General features: G+C 55.3%; 1 protein-coding gene across 3 annotated transcripts in view; it reads left to right on the top strand.

The window, feature by feature from the left end:
* Positions 1-17,597, top strand: part of TEC (tec protein tyrosine kinase) — a 56,109-nt gene extending 38,512 nt beyond the window's left edge. The window contains exons 3-18 of one of the 3 annotated variants that reach the window (XM_029077093.2): positions 2,473-2,577; positions 3,129-3,210; positions 4,352-4,480; positions 4,900-4,940; positions 5,173-5,348; positions 5,778-5,843; positions 7,403-7,457; positions 8,401-8,480; positions 8,716-8,849; positions 8,970-9,044; positions 9,938-10,109; positions 10,372-10,588; positions 11,498-11,562; positions 15,975-16,093; positions 16,586-16,743; positions 17,089-17,597. In XM_029077093.2, the coding sequence (XP_028932926.1) occupies positions 2,473-2,577; positions 3,129-3,210; positions 4,352-4,480; positions 4,900-4,940; positions 5,173-5,348; positions 5,778-5,843; positions 7,403-7,457; positions 8,401-8,480; positions 8,716-8,849; positions 8,970-9,044; positions 9,938-10,109; positions 10,372-10,588; positions 11,498-11,562; positions 15,975-16,093; positions 16,586-16,743; positions 17,089-17,166 (1,752 nt within the window). In that variant the 3' untranslated portion in view covers positions 17,167-17,597. Of the gene's footprint in view, positions 1-2,472; positions 2,578-3,128; positions 3,211-4,351; positions 4,481-4,899; positions 4,941-5,172; positions 5,349-5,777; positions 5,844-7,402; positions 7,458-8,400; positions 8,481-8,715; positions 8,850-8,969; positions 9,045-9,937; positions 10,110-10,371; positions 10,589-11,497; positions 11,563-15,974; positions 16,094-16,585; positions 16,744-17,088 lie in introns of those variants that run through there. The other 2 variants (XM_039913747.1, XM_007665327.2) reach the window with 2 other exon arrangements.
* The last annotated feature ends 1,724 nt before the right edge of the window (positions 17,598-19,321 follow it).

Below are 19,321 nucleotides of genomic sequence, written 5' to 3'. Positions count from 1 at the left end.
AGAAACTCCTTGCCATTGGCTTTAAAGCACTCAATCACCCTGTTCCTCCTATCTTACCTCGCTGATTTCCTACTACTAACCAGTAGGTTCACTTCACTCCTTTCATTCATTCATTCAATAGTATTTATTGAGCGCTTACTATGTGCAGAGCACTGTACTAAGCGCTTGGGATGAACAAGTCGGCAACAGATAGAGACAGTCCCTGCCGTTTGACGGGCTTACAGTCTAATCGGGGGAGACGGACAGACAAGAACAATGGCACTAAACAGCGTCAAGGGGAAGAACATCTCATAAAAACAATGGCAACTAAATAGAATCAAGGCGATGTACAATTCATTAACAAAATAAATAGGGTAACGAAAATATATACAGTTGAGCGGACGGGTACAGTGCTGTGGGGATGGGAAGGGAGAGGTGGAGGAGCAGAGGGAAAAGGGGAAAATGAGGCTTTAGCTGCGGAGAGGTAAAGGGGGGATGGCAGAGGGAGTAGAGGGGGAAGAGGAGCTCAGTCTGGGAAGGCCTCTTGGAGGAGGTGATTTTTAAGTAAGGTTTTGAAGAGGGAAAGAGAATCAGTTTGGCGGAGGTGAGGAGGGAGGGCGTTCCAGGACCGCGGGAGGACGTGACCCAGGGGTCGACGGCGGATAGGCGAGACCGAGGGACGGCGAGGAGGTGGGCGGCAGAGGAGCGGAGCGTGCGGGTGGGCGGTAGAAAGAGAGAAGGGAGGAGAGGTAGGAAGGGCAAGGTGATGGAGAGCCTCGAAGCCTAGAGTGAGGAGTTTTTGTTTGGAGCGGAGGTCGATAGGCAACCACTGGAGTTGTTTAAGAAGGGGAGTGACATGCCCAGATCGTTTCTGCGGGAAGATGAGCCGGGCAGCGGAGTGAAGAATAGACCGGAGCGGGGCGAGAGAGGAGGAAGGGAGGTCAGAGAGAAGGCTGACACAGTAGTCTAGCCGGGATATAACGAGAGCCCGTAATAGTAAGGTAGCCGTTTGGGTGGAGAGGAAAGGGCGGATCTTGGCGATATTGTAGAGGTGAAACCGGCAGGTCTTGGTAACGGATAGGATGTGTGGGGTGAATGAGAGGGACGAGTCAAGGATGACACCGAGATTGCGGGCCTGCGGGACGGGAAGGATGGTCGTGCCATCCACGGTGATGGAGAAGTCTGGGAGCGGACCGGGCTTGGGAGGGAAGATGAGGAGCTCAGTCTTGCTCATGTTGAGTTTTAGGTGGCGGGCCGACATCCAGGTGGAGACGTCCCGGAGGCAGGAGGAGATGCGAGCCTGAAGGGAGGGGGAGAGGACAGGGGCGGAGATGTAGATCTGCGTGTCATCTGCGTAGAGATGGTAGTCAAAGCCGTGAGAGCGGATGAGTTCACCGAGGGAGTGAGTGTAAATGGAGAACAGAAGAGGGCCAAGAACTGACCCTTGAGGAACTCCAACAGTTAAAGGATGGGAGGGGGAGGAGGCTCCAGCGTAGGAGACCGAGAATGATCGGCCAGAGAGGTAAGAGGAGAACCGGGAGAGGACAGAGTCCGTGAAGCCAAGGTGAGATAAGGTATGGAGGAGGAGGGGATGGTCGACAGTGTCAAAGGCAGCAGAGAGGTCAAGGAGGATCAGAATGGAGTAGGAGCCATTGGATTTGGCAAGAAGGAGGTCATGGGTGACCTTAGAGAGAGCAGTCTCGGTAGAGTGGAGGGGACGGAAGCCAGATTGGAGGGGGTCTAGGAGAGAATGGGAGTTAAGGAATTCTAGGCATCGATTGTAGACGACTCGTTCTAAGATTTTGGAAAGGAAGGGTAGTAGGGAGATAGGACGATAACTGGAGGGGGAAGTGGGGTCAAGAGCGGGTTTTTTTAGGATGGGGGAGACGTGGGCGTGTTTGAAGGCAGAGGGGATTAGGGTTAGCACTCCTCTAACACCTGCCTACTCACTGTACTCTATCTCGCGTATCTCACCACCGACCCCTCGCCCACGTCCTGCCTCTGGCCTGGAAAGCCCTCCCCTTTCATAGCTGACAGACGATCACTCTCCCCACCTTCAAAGCCTCATTAAAATTACATTTCCTCCAAGAGGCCTTCCCTGTCTAAGCCCTCTTTCCACTATTCCCTCTCCCTCCTCTGTTGCTCTTGCACCTGGATTTGCAACCTTTATTTAACCCACCCTCAGCCCTACAGCACTTATGTACATATCCATAATTTAATGTCTGTCTCCGCCTCTAGACTGTAAGCTCCTTGTAGGCAGGGAACGTGTCTACCAAGTCCGTTCTATTGTACTCTTCCGAGGGCTTATTGCAGTGCTCTGCACAGAGCAATCACTCAATAAATATGATTTACTGATTGAGTGATTCCCCTCCAAGCCCTAACACCCCATTCTGCCCACCCCCAACTCCCCTCCTGACCACACTGCCCTGTCCTGGCCACATTGGACCTCCTCCCAGGGTCCCCATCCAATGCCTCCCACCCCTCCTTTTTCAGAAAAAGCACCGGAAAGGCTTTATCGACATTTCCAAAATCCGTTGTGTGGAAACCGTGAAAAGTGACGACGGAGCCACCCCCTGCCAGAACCAGTTCGCGTTCCAGGTAAGTCCTCGAAGTCCCACTGAGGATGGGCTCTCCCTCGTGCTGTCCACTGTGCTGGCCGGATCAGTGAGGTCAAGCGATCTGGGCCCTGGCTGGACAGCGGCAGCATTCTGGGGCGAGAAGGGGCTGGGAACCCCAGGATGGCTCCATCTGGGCTCACCTGTTGAGCACAGCCTGAGCCTCAGGCCCATCCCTGACCCCAACTCCATTCCCAAACCCCAGCCTCAGCCCTAGTCCCATTCCCAAATTCAATCCCAGCCCCAGTCCCAACCATAGTTTCAGCTTCAATCCCAGCTCCATCCCTAGGGAATGGAAGAAGAGCAGGGTTGGGGTGTGGGCAGAGGGCAGCAGGTTAGGGGGAGCGGGTTGGGGAGTGAAGAAGAGAGGGGAGCAGGAAGGGGAACTTGTGTGGTCCTGAATCTTGTTCCATCTTTCCTTCTGTGGATTGGTGTTTTCCATCGGGGTAAAGATGGAGGAGCTGGGGTCAGGGTTGCTGGCATTAAGCCCCCCAACATTTAGCTCTCCTGCCACCCCCACCTTGTCCATTCCAGGTGGTGCACGAGGCTAACACCCTCTACGTCTTTGCACCCAGTGCCCAGAGCAGGGACCGATGGGTGAAGAATCTCAAAGAAGGTAACTCGGTCCAGGACTAAGCAGTGCCTTGGTTTCCCATTGCTCCTGCCCCTGCCCCTGTCCTGCCCCACCCCCACCTGGCAGCAGCAGTGCTGGCCAGAGAGTCTGGGGCAGGGTAGAGTCCTGATGCTTATGAGGTCTTTTCCTCCCCACCCCCTCCTGGCAGCAGTAGCCTTGGCTGGTAGGCTGGCCCCAGTCCCCAAAACTCGGTCGCCCACCCCAAACTGCCTGAATACACTCCCTCTCACCCCCTCTCACCAATGAACCTGTTCCCACCAACCCATCAGGGGTCTTGACTGAGCCCTCACTGTGTAGAGAGCCCTGGACTGAGTGCTTGGAAGAGTACATTTTTATGCTATCGATGCCTGTCTACTTGATTTGTTTTGTTTTCTGTCTTCCCCCTTCTAGACTGTGAGCCTATTGTTGGGTAGGATTATCTCTATCTGTTGCCAAACTGTACTTTCCAAGCACTTAGCTCTGCACACCGGAAGCACTCAATAAATACGATTGAATGAATGAATACATTCAGTAAAGACATGCTCCCTGCTCTCCGAGAGCCCCACCCCACGCACTCCAAAATGGTCTCTGCTCAGGGACCCTCCAGGGCCTGCCCAGCCCTTGGCCAGGTAGTTTCAAGTGCGACACGGAGGATGGCTGGTCTGCTTGTCGTGGCCTCAGCTTCCGCGGCCTGCTCTGCTCTGCTCTGCTCTGCTCCCGGGGCTTTCTTCTGTGGCCTGACCCGCTCCGGTGGTTCACTGCACTCAACTCCCATGGCTTCCTCCTGAGGCCCTCTCCGTTCTGCTCCTAGTGCCTGATAGGGTGGCCCACTCTGTGACCCACTTCGCTCAGTCCCCAAGGCCTGTTTCTGTGGTCCACTGCATTGTGCTCTTGAGACCTGATTCTGGGGTCCCTTCTCAAGACCCACCCTGCTCAGCTCTCATGGCCTATTCCACTCTGCTTCCACTCCCTGCTCCCATAGTCCACTTTGCTCCCGGAGCCCACTCCTGGGACCCGATTCCCTGGCCCACTCCCACAGCCCACTCCACGGTCAGCTTCCGTGTCCCGCTTCCATGGCCCGCCTGACTCCCATGGCCCGCTTGGAACGCACCACTAACCTGGACCGTTCTTCCTCAAATTGCAGAAATAAAGCACAACAGCAACATCATGGTGAAATATCACCCCAAGTTCTGGGCGGAAGGCGTCTACCAGTGTTGCAGACAAACGGAAAAGTTAGCCCCTGGATGCGAAAAATACAATCTTTTTGAGAGTAGTAAGTACTCCTGCTTCATGAACAATCCCAGGCCTTGCCGTGCTTAGTTGCACTACAGATAGTCCAGGCGCAGGCTCGCCCAGTGACCCTTCCCTCAGTGGGGTTGGGAACTGACCGGCTCCTTGCACTTGGCGGGGGATGAAGTTCCCCAAGTCCATGACAAATCCCTGGCTGTGACCCGGTGTGCTAATGGAACCCTCTGGCCAGCTACATTATCCTATTCGGTGGGCTCACAAGTCCCCGGGGGCACTGGGCGAGGCTGCGACTCCACGTCCGACCCCTGGGCTCAGCTCACACTCGGAGATAGCCGGGTGTTTGGCAGGCAGTCAGCCACAGTTCCAGGTCCTCTCTGCCTTCTCCGCTGCCGCCACCGATCTCCATGAGCCCTCGGCACTCATGGTCCACTGTCCCACTTTCAGGTATAAAGAAGACCCTGCCTCCTGCCCCACAGAAACTCCAGGTAGGAGAGGGCGGGCGAGCGCTCCCTGATGTGGCCAAGATGCAGTTGATAGTTGGAGGGAGACAGGGCAGTTCGGGGGGCAGCGGCAGAGGAGCAGCACGGGGAGGTCCCTCCCAGCGGGTCAGACTGAGCAGAGGCTGGCGGCAGAGGGTGCCAGGCCAGCCTGAGGAGGGAGGAGCCTTTGAATCACTGCGCTCTGGCCCCGAGGGTTCAGCAGTTTGGTCTCCTCCAGAGAAGGCCTCCACCGCCGCTCCCACCAGAGGACGAAGGTGGCGGGGAAGAAGTCGTCGTCGCCATGTTCGATTTCCAAGCCACCGAGGCACACGACCTGCGCCTGGAGCGAGGGCAGGAGTACACGGTGCTGGAGAAGAGCGACGTGCACTGGTGGCGAGCCCGAGACAAGTTCGGGTGAGCCGCCCGGCCCCTGGCTGCCTGCATTGCCATCCTTGTGATACCCCACCCCCTCTCAACCCGTGGGGGTGACTGCCTGGGCCCCCTAACCGGGAGAGGGGGGAGGTGCTGCACACAGCAGCTCGAGCCAGGCAACTCTCCAGGTTACCTGAGGGTTCTCCCTCGCAGAGGGGCTTGGACTGCAATGAATCCCACACAATAGGGGGTGCAATGTGCTGCCTCGGGCCGATGGGCACGGGAGGTGGGTGGGACAGGCGGGGGTGGGAGCAGGAATGGCAGGGAGTGAGACTCAAAGAGGGAGGAGTTGGGGGGAAGGGGAGAGGGAGAGCAGGGAGGAGAGGGGGTTTGGAGGAGGAGGAGCCTGGCTGGTTCTGTGTGCATGGCGCCCATCCCCCTCGGGCTCTGAGCATTTCCGGTTGCCTCTAGAAGCGAAGGTTACATCCCAAGTAACTACGTCACGGGAAAGAAACCCAACAACCTGGACCAGTACCAGTAAGCAACATGGGCATGAGGGTGAGGGCGGGGATTAACCTAAACTGGGCCCAACCAGCTCCGTGGGCCAGACCAGTGAAAACTGGGGGGTCTAATCAGCTCCACGGGGTGGCCCACTGAAAACTGGGGTCTAACCAGCTCCAAGGGGCAGTTCAGTGAAATTGGGGTGTCTAACCAACTCTATGGGGTGGCCTATTGAAAAGTGGCAGTCTAACCAGCTCCACAGAAGGGATCAGTGAAAACTGGGGGTTTTCCATAAATTTCCTCTTTGAATTCTGCCGACATCTCTTCCTTTCCCCATTTCCTCCTTGTCTTCATCACCCTCTTCCCCTCCTCCCTCTCTTCCTCACCCACTCTACTCCCATTATCCCTCCCTTTCTTCTTACTTTCCTTCTTCCCTCTCCTTCTCACCCCTCTCAGTCATTCAATCAAGCAGTGGTATTTATTCAGCGCCTAATGTATAAACAGCCCAGTTCTGAGCCCTTAGAAGAATATAATAGTAGGTAGAAATGATCCCTGTCCTTGAGGAGCTTACAATCTAATTGGGGGAGACAGAAATTATTCTAAATGACAGCTAGGGGAAGCAGCAGAGTGTAAGGAGACAGACATAAGTGCTCTGGAGGTGGGGAAAAGTATTAAAGCACTTAGGGGATGTGGATCCAAGTGATTAGGCGATGCAGAAGGGAGGAAGAATGGGATGGGGTGATGAGAGGTTAATTGGGGATGGTTTCCTGAAGGAGAGGTGATTTTTAGGAGGGCTTTGAAGATGGGGAGAGTGGAGGTCCATCAGATATGAAGGAGGAAGGAGATCCTGGCAGGAAGGAGAGCAGAAGGAAGGGATCAACAGCAAGAGAGACAAGTGTTTACTACAGGGCTCTGTACAAAGAAAGCGCTCAATAAATGCTATTGATTGGTTGATTGAGAAACAACTGAGATGCACATTAGGTAGACTGGCATTAGAGGAGCAAAGTGTGCAGCCTGAGTTGTAGTGGGAGAGGAGCGAGGACGGATGGGAGCAGGAGAACTAATGAACATCTTTAAAGCCAACAGTCAGGAGTTTCTCTTTAGTTTGAAAATGGATGGGCATCTGTTGGAGGTTTTTGAGGAGGAAGAGGATGTGTGCAGAGTGATTGATGATCTTGGCCCTGGCTCTCTCTCACAGAAGACGGGGACCCCTTCCCTCCCACCATCCTTGTGCCGTAGGCCGGGCAGGCGCAAGTGGAACCTCAACCTGTGAGTGGCCGGGCCACTGGATTTGGGGCCCCGGATTGCCGTTTGCATTACTGAGGCCATCACTTGAGGAAAAAGAAACTCTGATAGGCTCAGAGGCTTGAGGCTGAGGACGGTGGGCCAGTGTGGGGTGGGGAGCTGGGTCTGGATCCCCACTCCTGCGGGGTCTGTACCCTCACCTCTGCTGGGTCCTCCCCGACCCCCACCAGGCCCTCACTGGTGGTCGCGGGAGGCAGTCAGAGGAACAACCCAAGGTAGAGTTCCTTATTTTCCTCTGAGACCAGGGTCAGGACTCCCCTGACTGGGCTGTGGCCATCTGTTTTCTTCAGGTGGTACTGCCGGAATATGAACCGCAGCAAGGCAGAGCAGCTCCTCAAGAAAGAGGCAAGTGCCGTGTGCCCTCAGCCCTGATCCTCCCACTGCAAGGGCCACAATGAGAGGAGGAGAGATGGTCTGGTCAGGCTGAGGAGTCATGACTTGTGGCCGGTCGGCACAACTGACCAAGAGCCCTTAGAGCCTGGATCCTGACCCACTTCTCCCTGTCCTATCCATCCACCTCCCCATCTTCTCTTCCCACTGTTTCCCCAGGCCCATGGGGACAATACTTAGGGCCAACTCTGGGGAAATGCCCTTCCCCAATCGTTTTGGAGAGCTCCGGGCCTCATGAGGGGATGGCCGGCCCACGGGTGACAGCATCAGTATTGCCCAGGGTGTCTTCCTGTCATCAGGGCTGGGTCCAGGATAAGGCAGAGAAGGAGCCCCTTCTCCCTACAGGGTCCCCTGGGCCTGACCCCCAGAAGGCCCTGGCCTGGGACTGACCCCCAGGAAACTCTGACCTGTGACAGGCCTCCTGCTCCCCCAGGGCAAGGTCCCCCGGAGCCTACCCCCAGGAGGCCATGGCCTGGAACAAGCATCCCCCTCTCCCCACATGGGTCCAGCTGCACCCTTGTGCTAGTTTGGTATTCCCGTTTGGGCCCAGCTCCTCACACACAAACCAGAAAGCAGGATCGCGGGGTTCGGTTCTACGGCGACTCAATGCCCTGTGAGTCTGCTGGGACTCGAGAGCCGGGGACAAACCCCATCTGTTCCAGAAATCACCAGAGAGCGGGAGGGTCGGCCCAGCTGGCCTCATCTCCAGCCTGGTCCCTTCATGGTCCACTTAGAAGGGACCCAGCCCTGACCATGCAACCTCACTTCCAAACGTCACCTGGTTGCTCCAGTTGGAGCTGGGCGCTCCAGCCCAGGGGATGTTTCTACTCTTCCAGTCAGGCACTTCTGCAGAGCAGTTTTGGAGCCTAAAATATCCTTTCTGTTTGGCTTCCTCCAGGATAAGGAAGGAGGCTTCATCGTGAGGGACTCCAGTCAGCCAGGCTTGTACACCGTCTCCCTTTACACAAAGTTTGGAGGGTGAGTTGCCTGACCTGGGTTGTTTTGGTGCCGTCTGAACTCTGGGAAAGACAGTGAGTTTGGCAGAAAGGCTTCTGGGGCAGCGGACCCCCTTTCAGTCATCCTTCCACTGGGCCTTCGGGAGCCAGCTGCGCTGATTTGAACTGCAGGTTCAAGTGGGGTGGGAATGACTCGATGGACAGGAGTGACTCACCTTCCCTCAGGAGAAACACCTTGCACTTGTCCCCGGCCCTAGGGAAGGCTTGTCAGGCTTACGCCACTACCACATCAAGGAGACGGCAGCTACTCCCAAGAAGTACTATCTAGCAGAAAAGCACGCGTTTCCCTCCATCCCCGAGGTCATCGAGTATCACAAGCACAATGCAGCAGGTAATCCCTGTCCCCGATCCCCGCTTTAAAGCTGGGGACCAGTCCGAGGCCCCGGAACAGACTGGTTCCAGAGCTCAGTTCCCTGGGGCTCCCACGGGACGTTTGTCCTCTGACCCCTAGGTCTCGTCACGAGGCTGCGGTATCCAGTGAGCATCAAGGGGAGACACGCTCCGACCACGGCGGGGTTCAGCTACGGTAATGACTGAAAGCTCATTGTGGACAGGGAATGTGTCTGTTTATTGTTATATCGTACTCTCCCAAGTGCTTAGTACAGTGCTCTGCACAAAGTAAGCACTCAATAAATACAGTGGACTGATTGACTGACTAATGACCCATGCCACAGGTGAGCTACATACCCGGGAGTGGGCGAATCCATAACTGCCCTCAAGCCCTACCGCCCCAGGGCTTAGTGCAGGGCAGAACACACAGTAAGCGCTGACTACATACCACCAACTGGCCGAATGCCAGGGCGAGGGGCCCCCACTGGAGCCAGGAGGAGGCGAGCTCAGAACAAAGAGAAGGAACACCTCTTCCTTCAACAGCAGGAGGCCAGTAGGTCCAGAGGAGGTTGGGCAGATCCATGGATGAGGGGCCGTGATGAATTCCTGAGGGGAGTCAGGGATGAGAGAGGAGAGCCAGAGGTGTTGGAGGGTCCATCCCTAACAATGAGGGCACATCAGTAAGTACAGCTCCAAGTGTGACTTTAATATTTGAAAAGACCTCTAAGAGGTACTATTCTGGCTCTTTTCATCCCAAGATTTGACTTCAACAGGGGCACCAACTCACTTGGGAGGAAGTGTATCCTGGTTGCCCTCCTGGACCCCCACCCTCATGGTTAGGGAAGGGCCATCTACCACCCCTGCCTCTCCCTTCTCCATCCCTGACTCTATTCCAGTGACCCAGCAGGGACATCCAACACCTCTGACTCTCCCCTCTCAATCCCTGGCTCTTCCTCAGTGACCTAGGAAGTAGATTTTGAAAGGAGTCAGGAGATCCATTCTTGATCTGCCTCCCTCCTGCCTCCCCGCCTCCCCCACCCCACCGCCATCCCCTCTTCCTCGCCCTGACCAGCTTCCTCTGTCCCGCAGAGAAGTGGGAGATCAACCCCTCAGAGCTGACCTTCATGAAAGAGCTGGGCAGCGGGCTCTTCGGGGTGGTCCGGCTCGGCAAGTGGCGGGCTCAGTACAAAGTGGCCATCAAGGCCATCCGCGAGGGGGCCATGTGCGAGGAGGACTTCATAGAAGAAGCCAAAGTCATGATGTGAGTCCTCGGCTCTGGAGCCGGGGTCCTCCGGCCCAGCAGCGGGGACTTGGGGCAGAGGGCGAGGGATGGGGGAGGTGGGGAGATGAAGGGCAGAGATGAGAGATCAGGGGGCCGGGAGGAGGGAGGGGCGAAGGGGTGATGGAGGGCAGGGGGAGGAGTGTGGAGGATGAAGGGCAGAGGGCAGGGGGTGGAGGGCAGAGGACAAAGGTCAGAGGGGCAGGGCCACTCTAACTTCGGGATGCCTGTTCCGCCCCGACAGGAAACTGACTCACCCCAAACTGGTGCAGCTCTACGGTGTGTGCACACAGCAAAAGCCCATCTACATCGTCACGGAGTTCATGGAACACGGCTGCCTGCTGAACTACCTGAGGCAGAGACATGGGCGCTCCAGCCGGGACACCCTGCTGAGCATGTGCCAGGATGTGTGCCAGGGCATGGACTACCTGGAGCGGAGCAGCTTCATCCACCGAGACCTGGTGATCTCTTGGCACTCCTCTGCGTCCGGGGCATGAGGGCAAGAGGGTGGCACTGGGAGTCCTCGGTCGATCAGGGTCTGAGGGAAGAGAGTCTCTGCCCCCGGGGGCTCCTGGGGGGAAAGGAGGGGACTGCAGACCCGGGGGGAGGGAGGCACAATGGAGAGGCTACCCCAGCAGGATCTCACAGTCCATCAGTGGAATTTACTGAGTGCCTACTGGGTGCAGGGAACTGTCCTAAAGGCATGGGAGACAAGTGTACAGTTAGTAGACACAATCCTCCCTGTCGAGGAATTCTCTTGGCCCCTCCCTCTCCTCCCCCAATTCCCCTGGGCTGCAGACAACCCCATGATGTGTCCTCCCACAATTCTCCTGGGGTGCGGACAGCCCCATGATGTCTCTTCCCACAATTTCCCTGGGCTACGGACAGTCCCATGATGTCTCCTCCCTTAATTTCCCTGAGTTGGGGCCTCTCCTACCACTTAGGATTCACCTCCGGATGGAGTGCGTTTGAGCAGGCGCAGCCGGAGGTCTGGGGCCACCCCGCATCTGGCTCCGGGCTGGGAAGCGGCAGAAAGCAGAACATTGCATATCTGTTGCTGAATTGTACATTCTAAGCACTTAGTACAGTGCTCTGCACATAGTAAGCGCTCGATAAATACTACTGAATGAATGAGTGCTGAGACTCAGACAGCTCAGAGTGGCCCAGTTCTGAGGGTCAGCAGGGGCAAAGTCTACCAACTCTGTTGTACTCTCCCAAGCACTAAGTACAGTGCTCTGCACACATTAAGCACTCAATAGATGCCATTGATTGATTGCCTGATTGATTGATTCATCCCCCACACCCACTGAGACTGAATTTCTTTTTTCCAACTCGTCACTGGAATATGTCAACCACTGGCTGTTTCGCAGGCCGCCAGGAACTGTTTGGTGAATGACTCCGGCGTGGTCAAGGTGTCTGATTTCGGCATGGCCAGGTACCGCTGGGTCTCCCTGTGTCCCCTCCCTCACCCACAGCCCTCTGCACCTCCCTGTCGTCGTCCCCCATCTCCCATGACAAAGCAGCATCCATCCCCACATCCCCTCATGTCTCCCCTGACTGTGTGCAGACGGTTTGTCTGCTGGGTCCTTGTCACTTGGAAACAAAACCGACACTCCCTCACCTTGTCCAGAGTCAAATGATACCTTCTGAAACCGTTTTGACCTTTTAAAGCTTCTAATAATTATGAGAAGCTTTGGAAGCCCAGATGAAAAATGTTTTTCTATAAAGTTGCTGAGAGTACTGGGTTCTGCCCACTTTGAGAGATTTTTGAATTATGACTAGATCAATCGTTGGCATGTCTTGAGCACTTCCTGTGTGCAGAGAGCTGCTGAACTTAACACTTAGGAGAATACAAAATAACAGAAGGGGTAGAGCGTTCCCTGCCTACAAGGACCTTACAGTCTAGAGGGGGAGACAGATATTAAAATAAATTATGTAGCTGTATATAAGTACTGTGGGTGGGGTGAAAAATGAGACCTTAAAGGGCACAGATCCAAGTGCTTAGGTGACGCAGAAGAGAAGGAGAGTTGGGAGAACAGGGAAAACAAGGGCGTAGTTGGGAAGTCCTCTTGGAGGAGATGTGATTTTAATAAGGCTTTGGAGATGGGGAGAGTGGTGATCTGTCGTGTACGAAGGAGGAGGGAGTTCCAAGCCAGAGGGAGGACGAGGGTAAGGGGCCCATGGCAAGACAGGCGACAACGGGATTCAGGGATTAGGTTGGCAATAGAGAAGCTAAGTGTGTGGATTGGGTAGTAGTAGAAATCAGCAAAGTAAGATACAAGGGGGAGGAGTGATTGAATACTTTAAAGCTGACTATAAGGAGTTTCTATTTGACATGGAGTGGGATGGGCCAAAAACTTGAGGAGTGGGGAGATATGGACTGAACATTTTTTTTGAAAAGTGACCCAAGCAGCAGAGTGTAGTGTGGACTGGAGTGGGGAGAGAGAGGAGTCAGGGAGGTCAGCGAGGAGGCATATGCAGTGGGCAAGGCGGGATCTGAGTATGTCGATCAGCAGAGTAACCATTTGAGTGGAGAGGAAAAAGAAATTTTAGCAATGTTGTGAAGGTAGAACTGACAGGATTTGGTGACACTGAATATGTGGGTTTAGTGAGAGAGATGAGTCAAGGATAATGCCAAGGTTACAGGCTTGGGAGACAGGGAGGATAGTGGTACTGTCCACAATAATGGGAAATTGGAAGTACAGTGTTTGTGTGGGAAGATGAGGAGTTCTGTTTGGGACATAGTAAGTTTGAAGTGTCAGCAGGACATCCAAGAAGAGATATCCTGGAGACAAGAGTAAATGTGAGACTGCAGAGAAGGAGAGAGGTCAGGACAGGAAAAGTAGATTTGGGAATCATCTGCTTAGAGATACTTGAAACCTTGGGAGTGGAAGAATAAATAGCCCTGAAAGTTCTAATGATTCAGATGTTGTTACTCTTCTCCCCTGGAACAGTTGTAGAAAAGATATCACACCATCTGGCTCAGACAGCCAGGAACTGTGAGAGTGTCAGACGTACACTGAGAGCTGTTAGAAGGTGGGGGTGGGGGAACAGAGAAAGCCCAAACAGCTTGCCGTGAGCCTGCCTCCTCCATTACTGAAAAGTCAAACTTTCTCAAACTCGAGAAGCAGTGTGGTCTAGTGCTTAGTACAGTGCTCTGCACATAGTAAGCACTCAATAAATACTATTGAGTGATAGAGCACGGGCCTGGGGGTCAGAAGGACCTGGGTTCTAATTCCGACTCTGCCGCTAGTCTGCTGGGTGACCTTGGGCAAGTTGCTTCACTTCTCTGGGCCTCAGTTCCCTCATCTATAAAATGGGGATTAAGACTGTGAACCCTATGTTGGACAGGACCTGTATCCGACCCGATTATCTTGTACCCACCCCAGCGCTTAGAACAGTTCGTGTCATATAATAAGTGCTTAACAAATACCACTATTATTATCACTCTGAGCTGTTCCAATCAGCTCTTACTCGGAATTTCCTAGGTGATAGTAAGTGGGAGATTTTACCTCATCTGTAAAATGGGGATTAAGACCGTGAGTCCCAAGTGGGACAACCTGATCGCCTTGTATCCCCCCAGCGCTTAGAACAGTGCTTTGCCCGTGGCTCAGTGGAAAGAGCCCGGGCTTGGGAGTCAGAGGTCATGGGTTCGAATCCCAGCTCTGCCACTTGGCAGCTGTGTGACTGTGGGCAAGTCACTTAACTTCACTATGCCTCAGTTCCCTCATCTGTAAGAGGCGTTCCCAGACTGAGCTCCTCTTCTCCCTCTACTCCCTCTGCCACCCCCGCTTTTCCTCTCCGCAGCTAAACCCTCTTTTTCCCCTTTTCCCTCTGCTCCTCCACCTCTCCCTTCCCATCCCCACAGCACTGTACTCGTCCGCTCGACTGTATATATTTCCATTACCCTATTTATTTTGTTAATGAATTGTACATCGCCTTGATTCTATATTTGGTTGCCATTGTTTTTATGAGATGTTCTTCCCCTTGACTCTATTTATTGCCATTGTTCTTGTCTGTCCGTCTCCCCCGATTAGACTGTAAGCCCGTCAAACGGCAGGGACTGTCTCTATCTGTTGCCGACTTGTTCATTCCAAGAGCTTAGTACAGTGCTCTGCACATAGTAAGCGCTCAATAAATACTATTGAATGAATGAATAAACTGGGGATGAAGACTGTGAGCCTCACGTGGGACAACCTGATGACCCTGTAATAATATTGGTATTTGTTAAGCGCTTACTATGTGCCAGGCACTGTTCTAAGCGCTGGGGTAGACACAGGGGAATCAGGTTGTCCCACGTGGGGCTCACAGTCTTAATCCCCATTTTACAGATGAAGTAACTGAGGCACCGAGAAGTGAAGTGACTTGCCCAAAGTCACACAGCTGACAAGTGGCAGAGCCGGGATTCGAACCCATGACCTCTGACTCCAAAGCCCGTGCTCTTTCCACTGAGCCACACTGCTTCTCACTGAGCCACCCTGTATCTACCCCAGTGCTTAGAAGAGTGCTCTACACATTGTAAGTGCTTAACAAATATGGAAAGAGCACGGGATTTGGAGTCAGAGGTCATGAGTTCGAATCCCAGCTCTGCCACTTGTCAGCTGTGTGACTGTGGGCAAGTCACTTCACTTCTCTGGGCCTCAGTTACCTCATCTGTAAAATGGGGATTAATACTGTGATTCCCCTGTGTCTACCCCAGCGCTTAGAACAGTGCTCTGCACAAAGTAAGCGCTTCACAAATACCAACATCATTATTACCATTATTAGAGCGTTCCAGCAAACTTCCTCAGCGTGTCCGGCGCGGCGTTCTCTTTTGTAACCACTAGGTGGCAGAGCGTCCCCGCAAAGCCACTCCGAGTGTTCCGCGCGGCGTTCTCCACGTTGACCACTAGGTGGCAGAGCGCCCCCGCAAAGCCCCTCCGCAGGGCCCGGGCAGGGTTTTCGGCCTCGGGCCGAGCAGCCACATGAGCTTCCTCGGGAACGTTGGTCCTCGGTCCTTGAGCTAGAGACTGACCACCGTTTGGAGGCTGGGGCAGGGCCGGGATGAAAGGGGCCGGCTGCCTTTCTTTTAAAATAATGGCGGTATTTGTTAAGCGCTTACTATGTTGTGCAAAGCACTGTTCAAAGCTCTGGCGGGGGGGTGGGAGGGATCCAAGGCTATCAGGTTGTCCCACGTTGGTATTTTGGGTATTTGTTAAGCGCTTACTATGTGCAGAGCACTGCTCTAAGCACTGGGGGAGATACAGGGTAATCAGGTTGTCTCACGTGAGGCTCACAGTCTTCAGCCCCATTTTACAGATGAGGTAACTGAGGCACAGAGAAGTTGTGACTTGCCCATAGTCACACAGCTGACAAGTGGCGCTCAGCTTTTTTTATCCCCATTTTACAGATGAAGGAACCGAAGCACAGAGAAGTTAAGTGACTCACCCAAAGTCACACAGCTGGCAAGTGACCGAGCCAGAATTCGAACCCATGACCTCTGACTCCCAAGCCCGGGCTCTCCCAGCTCCGCCGCTTGTCAGCTGTGTGACTTTGGGCAAATCACTTAACTTCTCTGTGCCTCAGTCACCTCATCTGTAAAATGGGGATGGAGACTATGAGCCCCACGTGGGACAACCTGAACATCTTGCATCCCCCCAGCGCTTAGAACAGTGGTTTGCACGTAGTAAGCGCTCAACAAATGCCATCATTATTATTATTTCTTTAGCCCCCCCCAGGTGTTTGCCCCCAGAGCTAAGAACTCCCCCACCCCGCCCCCTTGGAAAATCCCACCCGACATCCACTACTTGCACGACACCATGCCCTGCCCCGACTCCCTCTGGGTGACCCTCAACCCCTTGACTCTAGGTACGTCCTGGACGACCAGTACACCAGCTCGTCCGGAGCCAAGTTTCCCGTGAAGTGGTGCCCGCCCGAGGTCTTTAACTACAGCCGCTTCAGCAGCAAGTCCGACGTCTGGTCATTCGGTAAGGTTTCTCGTGACCAGGTGTGTCCATGTCCAGCCCGTAGGAACCACACACCGCTAACGTGGCTATGACTGTCCTAAGGGGACCGTGGGGCTAATGTGGTCAAATATGCCCTTGCCGGGCCCAAGGGAACCAGCCGCTGCTAATGGGGCCGAGCACATTTGAGCCTGCCCTGTGGGGCCCATGGAGATAAAGAACCTGAGTTCTAATACTAGCTTCGCCACATATCTGCTGTGTGACCTTGGGCAAGTCACTTTAATTTCTTTGGCCCTCAGTTACCATATCTGTAAAATGGGGATTTTAGGAATGTGAGCCCTATGTGGGACAGGGACTGTGTCCAATCTGATTAACTTTATCTACCCCAGCGCTTAGAACAGTGCTTGGCACTGAGTAAGTGCTTAACAGGTACCATTATTATTATAAGCCAAAGATTTCTTTGCCCGGCCCACGGGAACCACGCGGGCTTAACATGACCATGAGTGTCCTCCCCAGGGGTGCTGATGTGGGAGATTTTCACCGAGGGTCGGATGCCGTTTGAGAAGAACACCAACTACGAAGTGGTGAACATGGTCAGCCACGGACACAGGCTGGCTCGGCCCCCACTGGCCTCCAGCGTCGTGTACCACATTATGTTGAGGTGTTGGCACGAGGTGCGTATCCCCACTTCCCTGCTCCCCTTCCACTCTCCCTCCCTTCCTTCTACCCCAAGCCCATTTCGCATCCTCCCTCGCTTTTGTCCCCAGGGCCGGTCCAGCCTGTAGGCAGGGGGTGAGGGCACCTGCTCTCACACCCAGACCCCGGGCCGCTCCCGCCACATCCATGGGCCAGAGGAGCACGGGTCGGGGGCTGTGGGGGAGGCTCCGGGGTCGGGAGTGGGCCGAGTGGAACCCGGACCTCCGCCTAGACCCCCGGCAGCCCCTGTGGAGGAGGGTCACATGACCCATCCATGGCAGGCTCTCCGAGTAACGGTGTGTCTTCCCGTTTCCACTCGGGAGAAACCGGAGGGGCGCCCTTCCTTCGAAGACCTGCTGCACACCATCGACCAGCTGGTGGAGTGTGATGAGACTTTCTGAAAAGTAGTATCCCAGGGAGAAGGAGTAGTAGCCAAGCTGCCCACCGGGGCCCCCGCGGGACACAGTTGAAGCAGAAAACGGGAACCACAGCCTGGTGCTCAGTGAGCAGCTGCCGCAGCCTCCTCAAATGCTCAGGGACCTCGCCCATGGGGCTGCCTGCCCTCTGCCCACCTGCCCTTTGCCTTCCCGAGGGACAAAAGGGCACCGGGAACATTGGTCAGAGAAGTGAGAGCTGTGCCCGGCCACTGCCCTGCGCACCCGGTTCCCCCCAGGGGCCCAGATGAGGGGCTGGGAGTAGCCGGAGGGGCGTCCGCGATGGCTGGGAGAGGTCCTGCGGCCGGGCCATCGCTCAGCGCGAGCCAGAGCCCCAGTCGGCTCCAGAGCTGCCAGACCCCCAAAATCCGTCATTAAAGTTCTAGATTTGTAAGAAGCCTGACGTCTCCCATTTCTCGTGAGCACAGCGACGGGCTCCTTTCCCACACCCAAATCGGGTGTGACAGTCCTCGGGCTCTGGGAAAATATGGCCTCACCGGCCCCGGTCGGCACATAGGCAGATTCGCCAGGGATGCCTCCGGCCCCCGCGGCCAGCTTGCCACACGGGGACTCCGGGCTCGGACTGGCTTCGGGCAATGGGATCCCAGCCCGGGTGAGGTTTGACGCCGGCCTGAGGATCTTGCTACTCTTCCAAACCCAGGGGGAGTTGGTCTCTCCTCCCAGATTTCTAGGTTAGAGTCAGGGCCCGGCCAGGGCCGTTTCTCCCGCCACCCCTATGGTGCACTGACACCCGCCCATCCTGTAGGGGCCCTAAGTCCTGCTGGGCTGCTCCCTTAGTTCCTCCCTCAGAGCTCAGAGGGGCTGCCTGTCCGCTCCTCATGGGGCCCTGGGACCCCTTGCCCAAACAGCAACAGTTGTCCTTCCTGCCCCTGAGCCTCCAAGCTGTTCTGGGGGGAGCGGAGCCTGGAGCCCCGGGCTACAGGCTGCATGTTTGGGGCTCAGAGATTGGAAGACAATGAAGCCGGGGGTGCCTGGTGTGACTGGGTCATCTGGGGCACGCGAGCGTCGGGATGGAAATTAGGGTCACCAAACAGGCACCTTCAGTCACACGTGAGCCAGACAAAATGCTCCCGTTCCTCCCTGTGGAGTCTGATGGCCCTTGACACGGATGCTGGGGCAGACAGTCTCAGGCCCTGGTGCAGAGTGGAGCCTCAGGTTCCCTGCCCATGCAGTGGGGATGAGAGCATCATGCTGCCTGGACGAGGCACATGGGAATAAACTGCAGGACATCTGGATGACCCAGATGCCCCTCCCCAGGCCCTTGGCAGCACCCCCACAATCTAGGGGGGGACTCTGCACCCACTATGCCAAGCCCTGCCCAGCCCAGCCCAATCAGAGATCCAAAGAGAGAAGAGGCTGAGACCGACCAGTCACGGAGCTGGGAGGAAGCAGCCGGGGAGGAGCTCATTAGGCCTCCCTGGGCCAGAGGAGGGTGTGAGATGTGCCTGGGGCCTGGGCTTGCATGAGGAAGAACTGCAGGTGGGCTGGTTGGGGAGGTGTGAGGCTCTTTCCAGGTGCAGAGAGAGCCAACGGTCCGGAAGGCCAGATCGGAGGGGCGGCGGGGGGATGTTGCTCGGCCCACACTGAGCCTAGCAAGCCTTCCACTGGAAAAGAACTTGCAGGTGCCTGCTGGCAGGCCTCTGCCACATGGCCCTCTTCCCTGTGTAGGTTACATCACGATGGTTGACCAGGTAGTAAGGGCAAAGGGTTGGTGCAGCCTCCAGCTCCACAGCCACCCCCGGGGACTGCGGATTTCACAGCAGCGAAGGTCAATCTCTGAGCCCCTTATTGGGCTGTCACTGGGCCTGTCACCGAGCCTGTTACTGGACCTAACAAAACCCCTTACCGAACCCGTCAGCAAGTCTGTCACCGAGCCCCTTCCCAAACCTATCACCGAACCCCTTACCAGGTCCTTCAGTGAGCCTGTCACTGAGCTCCTTAGGGGCCTGTCAGCAAGCCTATCTCCAAACCCTTTACCGAACCCATCGGCAACATTGTCACCAAGCCCCTTACTGAATCCATCAGCAAACCTGTCACTGAGCTCCTTACCAAATCCATCAGCGAGTCTATCACCAAGCCCCTTACTGGGCCAGTCAGTGAG

This window comes from Ornithorhynchus anatinus, chromosome 12 (genome assembly GCF_004115215.2).
Source record: "Ornithorhynchus anatinus isolate Pmale09 chromosome 12, mOrnAna1.pri.v4, whole genome shotgun sequence".
In the NCBI taxonomy this organism is placed as follows: domain Eukaryota; kingdom Metazoa; phylum Chordata; class Mammalia; order Monotremata; family Ornithorhynchidae; genus Ornithorhynchus; species Ornithorhynchus anatinus.
Note: the sequence above shows the minus strand (reverse complement) of the source record. Positions and strands in the feature narration are given on the sequence as shown.